Source organism: Cherax quadricarinatus, chromosome 51 (assembly GCF_038502225.1).
Source record: "Cherax quadricarinatus isolate ZL_2023a chromosome 51, ASM3850222v1, whole genome shotgun sequence".
Taxonomy (NCBI): domain Eukaryota; kingdom Metazoa; phylum Arthropoda; class Malacostraca; order Decapoda; family Parastacidae; genus Cherax; species Cherax quadricarinatus.
In genome coordinates, this window is record NC_091342.1 from 7,093,336 (window position 1) to 7,113,945 (window position 20,610).

At 36.5% G+C, this 20,610-nt stretch overlaps 1 protein-coding gene across 1 annotated transcript in view; it reads right to left on the bottom strand.

Annotated features, from left to right (window-relative positions):
- Positions 1 to 2,548: 2,548 nt before the first annotated feature.
- LOC128694691 (nicotinamide mononucleotide adenylyltransferase) overlaps positions 2,549 to 20,610 on the bottom strand; it is a 148,271-nt gene continuing 130,209 nt past the window's right edge. Inside the window, exon 6 of the mRNA XM_070095620.1 lies at positions 2,549 to 6,791. Within this exon, the coding sequence (XP_069951721.1) occupies positions 6,759 to 6,791 (33 nt within the window). The 3' untranslated portion in view covers positions 2,549 to 6,758. The remainder of the gene's footprint in view (positions 6,792 to 20,610) is intronic.

Here is a 20,610-nt window from a genome sequence, read left to right on the forward strand (position 1 = left end):
GACGCAGGAGAACCTCCCAATCCTCTGAAAACTTGTCATTTGCTCAATCACTTTGCTTCTGTATATTCCATGATCAGTACAATCTCATGCTTCTCATCATCTCATCTCTTACCTGAGCAGCCTTCAGCTTCCTGGAGTCCATGTGTCATCAATGACCTTCCTCTTCCTCTCCTTCCAGAATTCTCTCTCTTTTTTTTTTTTACCATTTCTCCTTGCTGTCTCTTGCCTTCTTAGCATTCCTGTCTTCACATAGCATCATCGCCAGTGACTTTTTCTCATTGTTCTCTCTGAATCCCTGATTATTATTATTATAATCAAGGGGGAAGCGCTAAACCCGGAGGATTATACAGCGCCTGGGGGGGGGGGGGATGTGGAAGGCATTCAGGCTTAATTCGGGGAACTGGAGCTCAGATCCAATTCCCTAAATCAAGAGCCCCTCACCAACATCAAGGAACCTTCCTTGAGGGGTCTGAATCCCTGAGCTTCCTCTCCTCCTGCCCTCTGAACCTCATTTATTCATTGTCTTCTGCTAATTATCCACTTACTGAGGAATATAGAGATAGACAGTATAATAACCTATGTGACATGTCAAGGTATCTTATTAATGAAAATAAGATACCAGATATACTAAGCCAATTTCCTAAATTTGCTTGTAACAGGTAAGTGAACTGTAGATATCAATCCAAAGTACACCTGTAACCCCTTTGGGGCCCAGTTCCTAGGCCTTTTGTGTATCCATATGCTCATGCGCTACCGTCCACAGGAGGGGTATAGGTTGCACAATAAACTAGCCACTTCGGTGGCAAAATCTAAATCTAATCTTCTGCTAAATCAGGCCATTTAACCTGTTCTGCAACCTCTTTCCTCGCTGTTACATTGCCACCATTTCCTCTTGGAGGGAATTGAATTACCTTTCAATAGCCTCCTTCATTGTTCCTCTTCCAGCTTTAGGGCTTTCCTCTGCCAGATTCACCCTATTTATCCATGCTGTGATTTTATACACTGCGTTAGTGCAAATTGTTAAGTTTCTCTCCGAAGGGAAACGACTTTTTTCCTCAATTGGGTCTTCGGACTATCCATTGTCATTCCAAGGTAGTGCCAGTTGGGTGGGTGGGTGTACACTTACCTATTTGTGGCTACAGGGGTGGATTTCTAACTCCTGTCCCCACCACTTTGCTGATCGCTACTAGGTCCCCCCCTCTCCAAGAACCTTATCATACCTCTTCTTAAAGCTATGTATGGATCCTGCCAACTTCCTGACAACTCTAAGGATGAAGTACTTCCTAACATCCCTAAGACTTATTTGAGGTTTTAACTTCCAGTTGTCTCCCATCTCTGAAACATTCTAGCCCTTTCTACCTTGTTAATTCCTCTCAGTATTTTACATGTTATGTCCCCCCTATCCCTCCCATTCTCCAGTGTCGTCAGGTTGAGTTCCTTTAACCTCCTTGTAGGACATGCTCTTTTGCTCCGGGACTAGTCTTGTTGCAAACCTTTACACTGCCTTTAATTTCCTTAAGTGTTTAACCAGGTGTGGGTTCCATACTGGTACTGAATACTCAAATATGGGCCTGACATACACTGTGTACAATGTTGTGAATGACTCCTTACATAAATGTTGAAATACTATTCATAGGTTTACCAGGCACCCATATGCTGCAGTGGTTATCTGGTTGGTGTGCACCTCAAATGTGCATGGTATGATGCTCACCCCAAAATCATTTTCTCTGAGTTTTGCAGTCTTTGACCTCCTAGGTTGTACTCTTGTCTGTAGTCTTCTTTGTCCTTCCCCAAGCTTCACAACTTTGCATTTGCTGGGGTTAAACTCCAGGAGCTATTTGTCAGACCAGGCTTGAAGCCTGTCCAGATCTCCTTGTAGGCTTACACAATCCTCGTCCGCTTGTATTCTCCTCAATGGCTTCACATTATCTGCGAATATGGACACCTCTGAATCTATCCCTTCCGTCATGTCATTCACATGCAAAAAACAGCACCAGACCTAGGACTGACCCTTGTAGAACTCCACTCGACACGTGCACCCACTCCAACACCTTGTCACATACCAACATACATTGCTTCCTGCCTGTCAGGTATTCCCTGATCCATTGCAATACTTCCTTGCTATTTCCACCCATGCCTTTAGCTTTTTAACCAGTCTCTTGTGTGGTACTGTGTCGAAAGCCTTCGTACAGTCCAAGAAGATGCAGTTTACCCAATCCTCTCTCTCCTTTCTTCTGTTATCTTGTCATAGAACTCCAGTAGGTTTGTGACACATGCATGCATATGTATGTGTGTGTATTTTTGGAACTTGAAGACAGTGAATGTTTCTTCTTTTTTAGGTCACCCCACCTTGGTGGGAGACAGTTGGCATTAAAAAAAAATTCTGATATTCATTTTAGAGACAATGTAAAAGAAATCTCTTCTTGTTTACAATCTCTGAATATTTTAATTTGTTTGTTTCTTGTTATCTATTTTCTTTATTCTGACTATAAATTATTATCTTTCACACCATAAAACAATCCTAAATTTGGGAGAAATTAAACAAATATTTGGTTTATAAGTACTGTTATTAAGTTTATAATATTGGCAAAGAGAATAAACAGTCCATCAACATGAAATGATCTGGATATAATTTTACTAGTGGCTGGTTAAAAAAAAAATGCCTATATGTACCAGGAGATCAAGTCAATATCACACAATCCAATAAACTATGAGCAGTACAGATTGTAAATTTTTATAACTTAAATGGCTTACTAGAGATAGCATAGTGTCCAAAACATGGTTAGACACTTATGATTATGGACTTATGAAGCTGCATAATGGCCAGAGAATAAAGCCATGGACCAGTTCATTAGACATAGCATAATGACCACAGATTAGAACTATGGTCTAATTCATCAGACATTATATAATGGCCATAACATAAGACAAAACTATGATATGGCTTTTCAGGAGTATAATAACCAGAACAGAGCTATGCTCCTATACATGACAGGCAACAGGATATAATCTGCCTTCAAAATTTTATTGAGCTAAGGAATTTACACAAAGAAAATATAATTACAGTACATTTACAGTGTATATGAAATGTGAAATATTTATAACCCAACACAATTAGAGAATTTTCTGTGTAATTATGACTGGCATACCTGTCAAATTTATTTTTTTTGCGATCCTAGGTATTCATTGCTGTACCTTGTCCACAATTAATTTACCATAGAATGAATATAATAAGTCTTAAAATTTTAGCAATAATAATGTCTTCATGATAAGGAACCTTCCACCATCATTTAGTCAATAAATTAGGCAGAAAGCAGGCTGAGCCTTTAAGTTACTAAGTTACTTGGCTAATTATACTACATAATAGTATTTAAATTAATCTTGATAACAATTTATGGCAATTTAATTTGCTGAAACACCATATTGTACATTTGAGTTAAGAAATCTGCCAGCTTATTCAAAATAGGCATTTAGATGCAAGAGTGAGTAGTCCTAATACTCACATGATACAATATGACGCCTTAGTGAATTACAGGTCCACATCTCTTTATTCGAAACCCTTGGGGCCAGTATTGTTTCAAATTTCAGAATTTTTCGAAGTTCAGAATGATTCTCAATGCTGCCACGTGGCGGCGTGACCCAGCACTGAGATGACTGATGCTCCACACTCCATGAAAACCTTCAGTTTTCAGAACTTTTCAATTTCAGAATTTCGGATAAAGGGTTGTGGACTTATATGAAATTATTCAAATGAGACATGAAGATATCTAAATATATCACAAAGTTGCTCACATGAGGCACAAATATATAAAGCCTCATATTACTCAAATGAGACACTTTAGATATCTAGGTGAGTCACCAAGACACTCAAGAGACACTTATAAATCATTATGTCAGACACTGTAATGTTTTAAACATCAAATTATTAAAGACACTATAAGAGCCATTGCAATACCAAGCTCCTCCAATGGTACAAGATGAGCAAGTGGGACAAGTTACTTGAGTATGGTTTCATAATAGTCAAGTGAGACATCAGGTTAATCAAATGATATACTTTACAAACTTATTTTGGAAAGGTATCGCCAATACGTTTAATTAAAATGAGTTGCTCATATTGAATATTTTTCAGCTACAATCTGAATGGGTTATGATAACCTCAGAATAGTATAAGTGTCATAAAACAAAAATTACTGCATTCACAACACTGAGTGAAAGAGGATACTTTAATTTACTTCACATAAATAAAAATTAGCAAAGTGACCAATTCAACAATTTGTGGAACATATAAACACATCTCAAGTGAAATATTTCTTATTGTCAACCACTTAAATGTAATTATGGCACTAGCATACACTGACTTCAGGATCTACAATGCACATAGAGACAGAAAATATATTATTACCAATAACACACACACAGAGTACTGTACTACTTAGGTGTTATCTGTACTTCAAACTACTTAAATGTAAAGAGACTTAAGCCCTTTCAGTCCTCTTCAGTCTACTAATACTTAATTCTGAAGATGCTGACAAGTTCTTCACATCTACAATTCACAAACCATTTGTCTCAAAGTTCATATCTCATGCAAACTAAAAGTAGAGTTTACAATCATGTATTCTTTAGTCCCGAAGTTGTTAATACAGTCCACGAGTGTCACATTTATTTAACTTCACAACCTCCTACCATCTCTCTTAATTCCAAAATCCTTCACTACTCTCACAATCATGTCTCTCATGCCCTCATGTTTATCAGGACAGGGTCCTCCATTTCTTATGTAGTTGTGCAAGTGTCTCCTGGCTTTCAAAGCTCACTAAGTTTTCATAACTTGTACATCCTATTTTTTCACATACAGTACATATCTATATGTTTTATTTGGTTTGTATGTCATATTCTATATACTTTATATTTAAAATAATTTGTAGTTTTGTCATGTTTACCATAATACAGATTATAGTTTAATATGAAAATGACAGAATAAGTTTTGCATCAACAGAGTATTACTTCTTTATGTCTCATCAGTTTGCAAATTTCTCAATTTATTTAGCCTCTGCTACTAAATTACTGAACTTTGTTTTTTTTTTGGTCTCAATGTAGCCTGATTTCTTATTGTTATATCTCATCCTGCCAATTCCCTGTTACCTTATAATGGTAATACTGCTCAAGCTCTATGTCAGTTTATTTGTAAAGGCAGACATACAAATATTATTCCTATTTAATGTGAATAAATATGCCAAAACACTTGGGTGCTGATATTGCGCTACATTGTTTTATTAAATCTTAGTCAGCCAGTCACTGATATCAAATAATTAATAGTGAATCACCATTAATGAATCACTCGAGCTATCAAGTTGACTAAATAGCAAAGACTGAGGCATAAACTGCAGTATGCTGCTGCAGAGTTATATAAATTGTGTCAACAGGTGTGCATATAAGTTTAGCTAAGTCATGGCAGACTAAACACTGTACTTATTCATACATTACACACAGTTAACATTTAATGAATGATACATGGAAAATTTGCTATGCCCTTTAAATTCTTGGCCATATACAGTATTATCAGTTTCTAGTTACTAAGAGTATCTATTTTAACAATTAGGTCAATTTAAGCACTGCTAAGTCCTCAATCTCATCATAAAGTTAGTCCTCAATCTCATCATAAAGTTAATGCTGTTACATAAAACATTAACTTGGCTACAGTACTGACTAGAGGTCACACATAATATTAGCCACACTGATCACTCTGTATATATCTTTAACAGTGAAAAATCCAAATAATTATTATTACAGTCAAATACGTATTAAGCTTCAACTAATCACATATAAATTTAAGTCCTTTAATTTACCCACTGCAAACAGGAAATAAGTTCTGGTATACAGGTAGTATACAGAAAATTATATCTTTCTAAATCTTTGAAGCTTTTGCAATTTTGTTATTTAAACAATTTCACATTTTAAAATCAGAATAATTTATCACTGTATGCTTAGGATTAATTATAGACTCCTTGTAATACATTCTGATCTTTCAACTAAAGCAAATCTATAATTTTTAATAACATTTAAAACTATTGTGAATCCAGAAATTTCTTCATGCTGACCTACACACATGTGAATGATGTGGTTGATCTGATAAGTGTACATAATGTAATAGAATGTTTATCAGCCTTACATCTTCATCATCCATAGTTGCACCTATGATGACTTTCTTTCAGCTCTCATAAGCTCATTCGCATAAACTGTACCTCTACCAAGTCATGTACCATCTTTCACTATCATCACAATTCTAGCAAAAAAAGAAAAAATCCTAATATGCTCAATAAGCTAATAGCCAAATACCTTCCAGGTATTTTTGTGTAATTATACTCTTCTCAGCCTACACTTCACAATGCTTCTAAAAACTCTCTCAATTTCCCATCTCCTGAAACTGGAATGCATCTGCCAATTTTTATCAAGCTGCAAAAGTGAACAACCATTACCTGTCAGTATTACATACCAGATATCATTTATAATTAACTTCATTAAACAGGGCTAACTGCTGACCACAGCATTGCCAATATGCATTGATTAGAGAAGCCACAAACAATTAAAAGTGGTCTCCAATCTTCGAGGTTTCCACCTCATCATCATCAGGTCCAGCCTAGATGGAAGGTTATAAGTCACAGATCACAACCTTTGTTACAGTTATTGTCACACCAAAACTGGCATATATCTTTGGTGCGGGTCATGGGGCTTTGTGCATCCTACACGCTCCCACAGGTTCTTCATAGATGACATACAAGGTTCTCGTTGTTCATCTGAAAGCAAGAATTTCAAGAGTTAACAAGAGCAAACTATTATTAATACACAATAAAAGATATTTATATTTGAACAATTATACAAAGTGCTTGCAAATGCTATCACTCCTATTTACTATTTGGAGGACACAACTTACCTGAGAGAAGCAAATGAACTTGAGGTATATTGCTGAAACTTAAAGCAATTATAGACCAATATCAAATCATCCAGTACAAGCAATAATTATCTGAAAAGTTGTCCATTAGCAACTAAACTTTTACACATCCAAGTTCACTATACTTAATCCTTACTGAAATATTCAGACTCCCCCAAAAAGCACAGAGAATGCTACAGTATATTAAAATAGCTATAAAAGACATACACAGCACTTTACAAGAATGAATATCCTTTTGGGGTATATACTGATTGTCACAAACACCAATTAATTACTCTGTTCTAAAAAAGACAAGAACTAACCCAAAGTATGGATTCATTTCCATAATATGCCTAAATTGTCACATTTATCAGTTATGATCTTAAAATCCTGAGTCTAATAGTAAATGTAGAAAGGAGGGTATGTACTATGTTAGTTAGTAATAGACAATGTATTCCTGAGATGGGGTTGCTGTGCATTACATGTTACAGCTGGCATGTAAAGTCACCAAGCTCTTTCTCCAGCGAGATTAATATTTCACTGCTCTTCAAATGTCTTATCCACTTTTCTCCAATAACTTTTTCCAGTAATTTTGCAACCATACTTTGTGCTTCACTCAAAAAATGCAAGTTTCTGATGTCAGACTACACAACAGGAATGTTGTACCAAGAGACAGTGATGTTGAAAATTATTTCACTGTTCACAGTGATACTTCAGAAGTCTCTGACTAAGGAAGAATGAAATTGCAAAAATATTTTTAAATCATAAACAATTAAAATAATAAGTGATGATGAATCACTTAACAGTACCTAGGTGCTCCTCCACTGAAAATCCTCTATGATCAGCCACATCCAACCCATCAACTTCTCTGCCCTGAATTATCCTCTGTGATGAATCCTTGTACCGAGACAACACAAAAAAATAAATCATTGCCCTATACTCTGCTTCAAAAGTGGAAACAAGGATGATATATGTTAGGCATACCAATTTCAACATCTCAAAAATTGACAAGTATTATACATTGTGATTACCATATTATTATATTCACAGAAAACGCTAAACCTATGTGGGTCATTCAGCACAGCATGGCAAAGAGAAGCTGACAGAACAGAAAAAAAAGGCAGATATATTGAGGTTCAACAGAAAACCAAAAGGAAGTCAATCAGTAAGTAAATAAGCTACAGCGACAGAATATCAGAGAGGGCAGGCGAGTAAGAATGCTAGGGCACCGAGGTAGAGGTCCAAAATGAAGTTGGAGTGCTGTCTGGTGCACAAAACAATCAAAAGAGCCTGAACTCTTAGCACGACCTGCCAGTTTTGCAAAGTGGTGCCAGCTGTCCCTCCATCAGATAACCCCACATAAGATGGGTGCATCTTATATACACAGGAGCAAGAGTAGCGTTTCTAACAATTGACAGTAATGAAGGCTAGATGACCAGAAGTGCATATTATGGACTGATTGAAAATAATTTGTTGGTCACTAATGCAGACCAACAAAGCTGGCAGTGATACAAGGACTAAATTAGTACTGGAAAATACTGTAGTTGGAAAATATCAGTCACCTGTAGGAGACTGGAAGGTCCTGAACCAAGGAATGTACACAGAATTCTGCAGGTTTATTTCCCTGAACACTATTGTAGCCATGTCACAGCCAGCCTAGCACATGTAGGACAATGGAATATGAAGAATCACAGGTTTAAACTGCTTGCAATGAACTTTTGACAGTTTACAGCAAAGTGGATGACAGCAGTAAGGAGTGATCACTGTATATCCTTGTTAAAATACTATCCATAAACCTGTCTCACTGCATCAAGAATTTAGAATCAGAAAGGTAGGTTGAATGGGCAAGACTCCTAATACCTGCATCTTTTTTGTTAGTTGATTGTTGATCTTCACACCCTGAGGGAGGACCTACAAAAAAAAAAAAAGGTTCCCAATGGAAATAAGCTAAACTACTTGACTTCCTTGGGTTACCCTCTAATTATTGTTGTCGTCATCTTCAGAACTGGGGACCTTCCGTGCCTGTTAAGCTTCTTATGCCTGTTCAGCTGCCTGATGAGTATTGGGAGGGATAAAATTTTATAGAGAGAAATATAACAATTTCATCTCTCCATCCCTCCACCCACCAGTGAGTCTTACAATGGAAGGCACCAAACACTTAACTGGTGTAGTGTAGTGAAGTGCCTGGGAGCAGCCACAGGACCAAAAGGGTGTATACCTTCTAATGCCTGCTGGGCTTTAGCCTAATATGATCAATTGACTGATTCAGTAGGGCCAGCACTGAATCTCCTGTTTGAATTTTATCCACTCACTCATCACAGACATGCACTGCCCACTGATCGTCCACAGCTATAGGGTCAGGCACGATTTCCAGTTGAGCTTAAATAAAGAGTACATATATGGGTCTCGATACTTAGCAAAAAGCACAAGAGTAGTACCATGTCTCCATGGCTACAGCACAGGAAGCTCCAGCCAGTGTAACCTAAAACAGCATTGATTAAGACCATAGTTTCCCTAAATATTAAAAGGAGTGCTCTCTCACTACTTATTTCTCCTGGATGTGAGCAAGGCCACATACAATAGGACAGTAAATTTTTATCAAATACTTACACCCATCTGTGAGAGGAAGAAGGAAGATAAATTTTCAAACATCCTTTGTCTTACTCTGGATGTCAGTTTAAAGAAAAGCATTTGTAAATGATGCAAGATCTGTGCTCAGAAATAATGAAACCAAACAGGAAAGCATCACTTATGCACCAAAATATTAGCAACATATTGTAATTACTCTATAAAGAACAAGCAAAATAACATGTGAAAAAAAATATATATTCTGGGATAATCAAGAAGTGCTGTACTTTTTAACCATCTTTAGAGACCGCATGTACAGTTAGGTGCAGATTTTGTTTCTATAATACATTTAATTGAAGCTAATGTGCAGGTGCAAATATGAAAGAGACATTTTTTGATTAATCTTTATTACTAGATAAGATGACAAAAGAAATCAATTATTTTTTAGCTTACAAACAATAAAATTCCATGGCATTGTCTGCACACAAATAAAAAAAACACAGACATGTAATGTATTCCCTTCATTATTACACAAGCTACAGAACACCTGAGCTGAATACAGATCAATCATAATGTATGTTTAGAAATAAGATAAGTAAATCAATAAGACAATTTATGTGCAGTATATACAAACACATCCACAATACAATTTAGACATTTCTTATTTTTCTTTTTATGCAGCTGAAGCCATATAGTATTTAGCAAGAATTAAAAATGCACACAACAGTAAATACAAAGTCCTGCAGCAGTAGAAAAATCATCAATGCTTTAAAATGGTTTCACCAGGAAAGGAAAAAATATGAGAATGATGCTAGACCTGAAGGAATATACTGTATATAAAAAAATACAAAATTTAATATAAAAATGGTACTGTATTTCATTAGCAAACCACAACAATGGCAGCAACTGAATGCCCAGAATTAATAAGTTGATGCTCAGCCTTTTAAACTGTGGAAAAGTTTAATTGAAACAGCGAGATAAAATGTCTAAGAAAATGACAGCCCAGGAAATCAGATTATATATATTTATGTCAAACCCCAGTGTAGCAGTACTCTTTACAATAATATGGACTGATTGATCTGTTAGGCCTATAAAAAGATTCCTGTGCAAAAGCTATACAAATAGGTACATAGCTGACTGGTACAGTACCTTATATAATACTGTACAAAGGAATGTTTTGTACAAAACTTTGTACAGTATATTTAGTTAAATTAAGACTGTAGAATCAAGAAAGATATATCTTCTGGAAAAATAAATAAAGAAGTCGATGTTTAAGGATATGGTAAATAAAATTAATTATGCTGTATACACAGTCTAAGAGTATACATATATCATGCTTTATATCCCCAACCTCATTATCACTTGTCTAGGGTTGGCTATGTGCAAGCTGGCAATGTAGCTTGTTATGCCTCTGACTTCAATAGTAGGTAGAGTAATCCTCCTCCTATACAGTGGACCCCCGGTTTACGATCAGCTCCTAATGCGACCAATTATGTAAGTGTATTTATGTAAGTGCGTTTGTATGTGTATGTTTGGGGTTCTGAAATGGACTAAACTAATTCACAATATTCCTTATGGGAACAAATTCGGTCAGTACTGGCACCTGAACATACTTCTGGAATGAAATAATATCGTAAACCGGGGGTCCACTGTATAAGGGATAATGTTAACCTTGTTGAAAAATTGCTGAAACTCAAAATGGGCATTAACTTTTAAACTTCAGATCTGATGTTATTGTTTACTAGGGCCCACGTGGATAATCTATTAATTTTTCTTTACAAACTCCCTAAATATAATCTAACTGTTCATACTTCCATGATCACTGAACTAATCAGATATATTTCAACCACTGTTGCAACTCTTATAGCTACATGAGAAGAGCCAAGTTTGTGGAATCCAGATTAATTATTTGACTTATTATATAATTTTTTTTTAAATTTCCAGCAGCTGTAACACTTATTATCTCTTGTAACTCATTTCATTTGTCCGTGATTATGAAGAATGACTGTGACACCAAACATGGAAATTAGTACTGTACTGCTGGGCATGCATGCAATGGTAATGACTTTTCTTCCTGACAGAAAGATAAGTTTAGATCATCCTTATCCTCAGGGTGTTAGTGCCTATAAGAGATTCTCTGTACTCACAGCCTAGTTAGTGAAATTTCATTAGATGGTTCCTAAAATATATCCCATTATGAATTTCCTGTACCAGTACTAAATTTACTACAACATTCTAATTTCTCACTTTCAGGTTACAACTGCCTTCACTGTTAATAAGATCTTGGTGGTACAATTTCCAGCAGTTTATCAGAACCCACTCATGTAACACATTTTAAATGAAAAAATTACTTTTTGTATAGAGTTCGATGAGCCATGAAGACTGCCACCTGTTATGACTTGGATTGTTACAAGTGGTTGGCGTCAGACCACACAACACATGAACATTCCAAATGAAAGCAGAATGAGGAGTGAAAGAGGGGGCTATGCTACAAAATGGTAGGGAGATCCTAAAACAGGCAGTTTGGGAAGTATTGAAGCAGCTGCAAAATACCACCACTGAAAAGCAGGGTTGCAATGAGTACACTACGAGAAAACTTAATAAACATAAAAGGGACCAATACTTTTCAACACCCTCCCTTCATACGTAAGGAAAAATATCCACAGACCCCTAGTGGTCTTCAAGAGGGAACTTGGTAAAGCTTCTCAAATTAGTTCCTTATCAGGTGGGACATATTGCTTTTGTTGGGCTGCATGTGGACAGCACCAACAGTCTGACTGATCAGGCCATCAACCAGGCTGCCTGGTTTGAAACTGTCTACAGGTAAACAACAGGTATTCTACTGATTTCATGTGGTTCGTTGAATGCTACACAGAAAGTAGTTTTTCATTCTTCAAAAAGTTCCACATAATACATTACTGTCAAAGTACGAATATTTTTGCTTTCCATAATTTCTTTTGTCACCTCACACCCAGATCCAGCTATTCTATATAAGACAGTAAAGAAACTCAAAAAATATTCACTAGATGGCAACCAACAAGCTGACATTCAACACAGAAAAGATGTACATGCACATAATAGTATCTGGAAATAAAACAGCTAATCACATAAACTTCAGGATAAATAATGCACATAAAAATGAAGAATGAAGGTAAATTCCTGGGTCTTAACCTACATAAAAGAAAAAAAATCAACACATTCATTACATTAAATAAAAATAAGTTTGTATTCTTTCAAGAATTTGCTATTATATATCCCAACCACTTTACTGCTACAATACTACCAACTTCTTTATCCACTTCTCACTGTAGTGCATGTGCTTTGAGATCTATAACTGTAAACTATGTAAACCAACCATAATACAACACTGTCAGCGAAAAAGTTATGTCACTTAAGCGCCAAACCTGAAAGGGTCAAGAATCCACTCAACTCTCTTCCCCATATGAACTAAATACTGTACACTGATTATACAAAGCGTTCTTTCATACTACTATGCACTCAACATGTACAAAACACTGAATACAGCTATTAACCTAAACCTAAAGAATTTCTATGGGAGATGTAAAAAAAAAAGGCAGGCATAGTACTATAAGTAACATTCCTTTTAGTTGATCATTAACATTAGCTCATTAATTTTGGTTTCCTGTCTTGATCTAATTCCATCTTAAGTGTTTTTAATTTTATCTTTTGATTTGCTTTTAGCAATTTTTGATTTGCTTGTAATACTCTTGGTTTGCTTTAATACCTCTTGGTTTGCATTTATTATCTTTTGATTTGCCTTTATCTTCTTTTGATTTGCAATGCCTTCAGTGCTGTTGTTCATTGTATTTTTCTTTACTTCACTACTGTATGTCACTGATTCTTAGCAAGAATTTAGTTGTTACATTAGACCAATTTTTTTTTTCAAACTTGCCTACTAAGCACTAGTACATCTTAATGCTTTTTGAAGAGTTAAGAGTAAAGCACTTGTCTGGTGTAACTGAATCTGCCATGTCCTGCCTCATTTACAAAACTATGCAGACACTAAGCTTTATTCCACCTCTGGAATTTTTCCTTCAGTTCCACATATTACCTCCTTGTCAGTGTCCATGAGTAGCTCTTTCCACTAACTTTGATCTCCACATCTGTTCTTCACCATCAAAAGTCAAAGGGTTTCAATTATTATTATTATATTATTATAATAAAAAAGAAGCGCTAAGCCACAAGGGCTTAAAGGGTTCCAAGAAAGCGTAATGGCTGCCAATCATTGGAATTGGTGTATGAAGTGGACCGAGTTGGTTAGTGAGAGTTCTGATCAAAGATAAATGGGCAGGAGTATTTAAGGAGAACAGGATTATGATTGATCTTGCTGTATTCTCTCTATCAACCTCTTTTTCTTTGAAAAATCCTCTTTCTGCTCATGATCTTTATCCACTGGGGTTATGGTTGGGTTCATGAAGCGAGGCAAGGAACATGGGTGATTATCTTGCTTCCCTTCCATTCACATTTCCCTACTCCTCTACCAATGTTCCATATGGCTTCTTGTTTTTAGCCTCTGATTTCTTCTATTTTTATGTCTCTCTCTACTAGTATTCCCTCAATCTTTCTTTACTTTTAAGGTGTCCCATGGCTTAGTCAGCAATGTACTTAGCTCAATTATTGAGTGTCTGTGGTCCAATCCTGGCATTGGTGGAAACACTGGTCATGTTTCCTTACACCTGCTGCCTCTGTTCACCTAACAGTAAGTAGGTACCTTGTTAGTTGACGGTTGTGTGTCACATCCTGGGAGATATTAGTATACCTTATATAGAGCTGGGCCTTGAAATGAGCTGAGGCAGGACAACAGCACTTAGCCTGTAAAATTTTCAGAACATGGGGACAGATTGGACTAAACATAATATGATATAATATGCTTACAATATACGTACTTTTAAGTCTCTTGTAAATAAATAAGTCTAATATTTAACACCTAAACCTATACTGCCTGGACCTTCTTCCCTGACATGGTCATTTGATAACATTTAATCCCTGCTCTAGACCTCTTATATAATACAGCTATGGCCTCAATATAGCAGCAATGAGGGCCTGAGGTGTCCCTTGAATGTTCAAAGGTCTTGAGACAAATCAGAGCCATACAGAGCATTCTGTATTCAGAAAACAGAACAAACTCCTGGTGAAACTAAACTTCAAAGATGTTGTAACTGGAATTCATCAAACATTGGGTCTAGTGGCGTAAGTAATGTCACAGAAAATTTAAGATAGGCAAAGTAGAAACGAGAAATAAAAAGGAAAAGAAATAATAGAGAAAGGTGACACAGCTACAGAAGGCATCAAGAAACAACTCAGTACCAGCCCAGAATAAGACAATCAGTATCTTCTGCAAAATGGAAGATGGGCACCTCCACAAGTTTAATACTCTTGATGCAGATGCCAGGGTGAGGCTCATGGCCATAAACTTACAGGAGACTGCACTGTTGACTGGGATTGTAGGTGAGAACCTTGTTGCACTGGATGTAAAATATCACCTGACTTAATTGGACTTCAAAACTGTCATCCTTCTCAGCTCAGACAGAGTAAGGGTTTTGACAATAACACAGAAGAAAAGAAACTTAAAGCATGTGCCTTTGTTAAGTTCATCACCCCATGTGAAAAATTCTATTGAAGATGGCACCTTCTACTTCAGATTTTCTGTGGTGTGATAGCTGTATGAGAGACAGATGAAAAATCTCAGTGTTGGCAAAGAAAATAACACAGTTTACTTCAAGAAACTGGTTTCAGAATACAATACTTTCCCCAAGTCCAAGAGCAAGATGATGGTAAAAATGTAGTTGTTCAGTACTGAAATGCTCAAGCAAGCACTGAAGTGGGACTATGAGGGCAATGCTCTGATTCTGGCCAGATGACTTTCACTTGAAGATTGAGACACTTATGCAGCATATGGGAATCTTTATTCAGGAAACGTTCCGCCACACAGTGGCTTCATCAGTCCAATACAAAGAGGAAGGCGTAAGGAAAGGAGGAGTATGAGGTAATCAGTCCCTCAGCCTGGAGTTGATGTGTTCAGTCCATCAATCTTGTAGAATGTACAGCATAGGGCCGTAGACGTGGCTTATATACTGTAGTGAGGTGAGGTGAAGCAGGCGGAGGCGGGGTCATAGTGGTACCATCCACTAGTCGAAGTAGGTCTTCGTCCAAAGGTTGAACAAGTGTTGAAGAATTCTTTGTAACAAGATCCCATGATGCTGCAGTGTCTGACAGTTGTGATGAATGGTTTGAAAAACCGACAAGTTGAAGATTGAGACACTTATGCAGCATATGGGAATCTTTATTCAGGAAACGTTTCGCCACACAGTGGCTTCATCAGTCCAATACAAAGAGGAAGGCGTAAGGATCTTGTTACAAAGAATTCTTCAACACTTGTTCAACCTTTGGACGAAGACCTACTTCGACTAGTGGATGGTACCACTATGACCCCGCCTCCGCCTGCTTCACCTCACCTCACTACAGTATATAAGCCACGTCTACGGCCCTATGCTGTACATTCTACAAGATTGATGGACTGAACACATCGACTCCAGGCTGAGGGACTGATTACCTCATACTCCTCCTCTCCTTACGCCTTCCTCTTTGTATTGGACTGATGAAGCCACTGTGTGGCGAAACGTTTCCTGAATAAAGATTCCCATATGCTGCATAAGTGTCTCAATCTTCAACTTGTCGGTTTTTCAAACCATTCATCACAACTGTCAGACACTGCAGCATCATGGGATCTTGATACAAAGAATTCTTCAACACTTGTTCAACCTTTGGACGAAGACCTACTTCGACTAGTGGATGGTACCACTATGACCCCGCCTCCGCCTGCTTCACCTCATCTCACTACAGTATATAAGCCACGTCTACGGCCCTATGCTGTACATTCTACAAGATTGATGGACTGAACACATCGACTCCAGGCTGAGGGACTGATTACCTCATACTCCTCCTCTCCTTACGCCTTCCTCTTTGTATTGGACTGATGAAGCCACTGTGTGGCGATACGTTTCCTGAATAAGGATTCCCATATGCTGCATAAGTGTCTCAATCTTCAACTTGTCGGTTTTTCAAACCATTCATCATGACTTTCACTTCAATGGCTCCTTTTCCTTTGGCTGCCAAGGGCAGTCCAGGCCCACTACTCTAAGTCTCCTGTATCTATGCTGGTGTATAGAGCTAACCTAACATTTCCAGGTTTGGTGGAGTTACAGAAATGTCTCACTGTCTCCCAGACTATCCTGTTCAACTGCAGTCAAAAGAGATGGCAATGATGATGATGATGATTATTAAGACTGTTGGAAAATTTAATGGGTGAAGTGCAGTGGTAGGAAATCAACTAACTTTGGGAAGGGAAATGACAAGGAATGCAAACATCAAAGCCCCAGAAATATTAGTCGACAGAAAACATAAAGCATAAACAGAGTTAAATAAAAGACCATACTAGAAATATGCAATAAAAAATGATGAAAACCATAAATTTTATATAGTGTATATAAAACAGTGAAATACTGTATAATAATTGCATATTAAAATCCTATACAGCATTGTATATACAATATACAGTAGAGGTACTGCAGACTGCAAATGCAACAAGTGGAAGCCTCACTTGCTCTTGACCTGGAAGCTATGAATATCAAGCTATACAGTCTAGTAAAAAATATTTAGTAAAACCTGAAGGAAAGTAAAGTTATTCTCCTTACAGGGTTAATGGAGAGCGTTCCTCGTATAAACTAAGGATGGTGGTCTCAGTGTCAGTTAATGTGCAGAGGGAAGAATCCAAAAACGCAATTATTTACCGACTCTAATCATAAAAATGCCAAGAACCAGAATGTTGGATCTGTACCCAACTGGTTCTAATATATTGCAGAGGGTGAAGCTATTGGAGCCAGCTTAAGATTATTAGAGATGCTCTCAGTTGGTGGAGAACATGTGTAAATTCTTACCAAATCACTACCACCTAAATGACACGTATAGCTATACAGTATATTGTGATACCCAGGAGGAAAGTGAAGGAAGAGAAGGTGCAGTCATTTAATGACATGGTCATAACAACAGGTGAAAATAATGATCAGTAACTCCCACACAAGGTTCAAAAATACCAATGGATAAATGCTGGGTTATAATCACCTTCTAATGCACTTTTTCAACATAGCAGAGGCAGAGTGAAACCTTGATTTAACAAAATAATAGATGAGAGGGTCTGGCAATGGTAATTGTCCTTTAATTAAATCCAAATAATTTTTTCACGATCATAGAAATACTGGACAATTGTAAATGAAATAAATTTTGTCCGTTAAATCCATGACAATGGACAATTCAACTTTGTCCAGGTAAGGGATTTTGTCTATTAAATTAAGGTATGTTAAATCGAAGTTTCTACTTATGACATTCAAACACTTAATCAAATAAAGACACAGCAAATACTGTACAGTCATGGAACAAACAAAGGAGAATGCCCCACCTATTACAGTATTACTTTCTGATTTTTAATTTTACACGCACTGCTAAATACATTCTTTTGATTACCTCTTTAATAAGCCCTATACAGGCAGTGTAGGTGAGCAGCACTTCAATAGTCACACCGCATGCAAAATAAGGGTGACATAAAGCTTACAAGTAAATTATCAGTAAATGGGTAGGCAGGTGCATTATGACTGGTTAACAAGTTATAGGAAACATCAAAGCATAACAGCCACTTAAATGCAAGTGTAGTGCAGTGTCCTGTATAATTCTTGCTACCTGCTCATAATTTATATAATTGCATCATCCATATATGAAAAATATCAATATCCTATGATAATTCTTATCACCAGAAGGTCATAAGGGGTATCAGCCCTTATTCTTTATATGAGAGACTTTTTAAGCTAATTTTTAGGAACCACACACATTTACCACATGCTATCAAGTTCAGAAATACTTCATGCAAAATCAGTAAAAACATGTGGACCCTCTAGATATCTGCTGGGTGGATACCATAAGGGAAAGATGCTCTCTCAGGGTCAAGCCTGCATCTGCATCACAAAAAAATATCCATATTCATGTCTTGCCTGTTCCCTTTATGTTCCCCGCAAACCTTCAGTCCCCACTGGAACTGCTTCAGTGGACACCCATGTATGTGGAAGATATAGGAAAACAGCTTGAGAAAAGATTCTAGTGCACATGATAAGTGTCATTAGTGCACCCTGGAAAGAGAACAAGCTAGGATGGCATGTACAGATGACTGCCAATGAGGGAGGGGTTTGTTTGTTAGCTGGTTTGTTGGTTTGCTCTCTTTCTCTCTCAGGAAATGTCCTCTAGGAAACAGGGAAGTGGTGACATAGCCTAACTGGTATGTATAAATCTGTAAGATTTTTATCCTTCTGTTTGGTTTCATAACTTAAGAGAAGTTTTTGTAACCTTGAATAACATATGATTTCAAAATAAACTAAAAGGTGCAGCAGTGTTGTTGTTATTGTACAGTATAGTGTGCAGTATTTTATAAAACAAAAATATTCTCTCCTATTTTCACTTAAAAGTAAGCGACTTATTTGAGGCACAGTAATGTACGTACTGTATTCTACAAGTTACAGTGTATTTCACCTTTGGTCAACAAGCCTGGTTGCAGACCAAGCCACGGGGGTGTTGACCCCCAAAACCCTCTCTGGGTATACTCTCAAAATATATTACTGTACTGTACATGTTACAGTGTATTCCTCCTTTGGTTAACTCTTTGGTGCTATTTTTTTTTTACCTTCATTTTTAGAATACAGTTCTCATTTATCCTGAATTCAATTATTCATTATATTTGTAATTCACCCAAGTTTGAAAAATGAAATTTGAATTTTATATTGTCTAAACAAAAAAAAGATTTCTTCACAAATTTTGTTCGAAAAATACTTCAAATTTGATGCTATTTTAAATAAATGAGAATAATGCCAGAAATGTTTAATGCTGAATCATGTAAATTAAAACTTTTTGAAGGAAACAAACTTTTTTACAGTATTTCAACGCTGAATTTAGAATTTCTGCTCAGAAGTTCTATATTACACAATATTTTAATTGCCCAAAAAGAACAGGATAATGTCTGATTTCTGTTACTCTAAATATGTGAGTTATTACTGTGTATCTCTAGTATCTGGAGTAAGAGATACTGTATTATTATACTGTACATGCTACCATTCTATATAACTTAAAAGTAAATTACCAGTAACACCACCTTCCATTATATCTCATTCTTTATACAATGCCATGATAAAGAACCTAAAATTGTTATGTTTAATAATACTATATGAAAATTCTGGATAATCCTATTTTATTTACAAACACATTGATTAGTGTATTCATCAATAGTGAAATATCATTTTGATTCTTTTAGTCAGAATTTAATATTGTCTGAGTTACCATGCAGCAACACTGTTTCACTGGTTGTGTAAAGTTAGTGAAATGCTTCTTGAATTAAAGTTATTAAAAATGTACAGTAAGTCATATGACCTCAACTCTTTAATACTAAACTTTGAGCTTTGACACAAATGGCATTAGCTTGTGATCACCTTGCCAACCACAAGTTACACCTGACTTGTGGCATACATGGGTACATTCACACACACATTCTAGTTTGTGATCACATTCCCAACCACAAGCTACACCTGATTTTTGACATACATGGGTAAATTTACTCATAGATATTCCAGCTTGTGATCACCTTGCCCATCACAAGCTACCCCTGACTTGTGGCATACATTCACACATACTCTGCACTACGAACTTTGTGTCCCTAGTTAGTGCCCACAAATTCAAATAACCATACACTAAGCCTTGTTTCAACCACTGTCAGGAAGGCTGGGGGTCACAGATAAGAATATACACTATAATCAAAAGTTTTTACTGAAATTCAATCAGTGCCTACCACTACCTAAGCAATTCATTAACTCTATAGACTATGTGGCAGTTGTTGAGTTGCTGGCCATTAATAAAGTGGCCATATTTATTGAGCCTTTGGTAGTATTTAGTTAATTATAAATTACACATTAAACTCTTACCTATTATTGTTTAACCTTGCTATTCTATAATCACATAAAAGAAAACAAATATCTTCTACTAGAAGTGGTGTCCAACTTCTAATT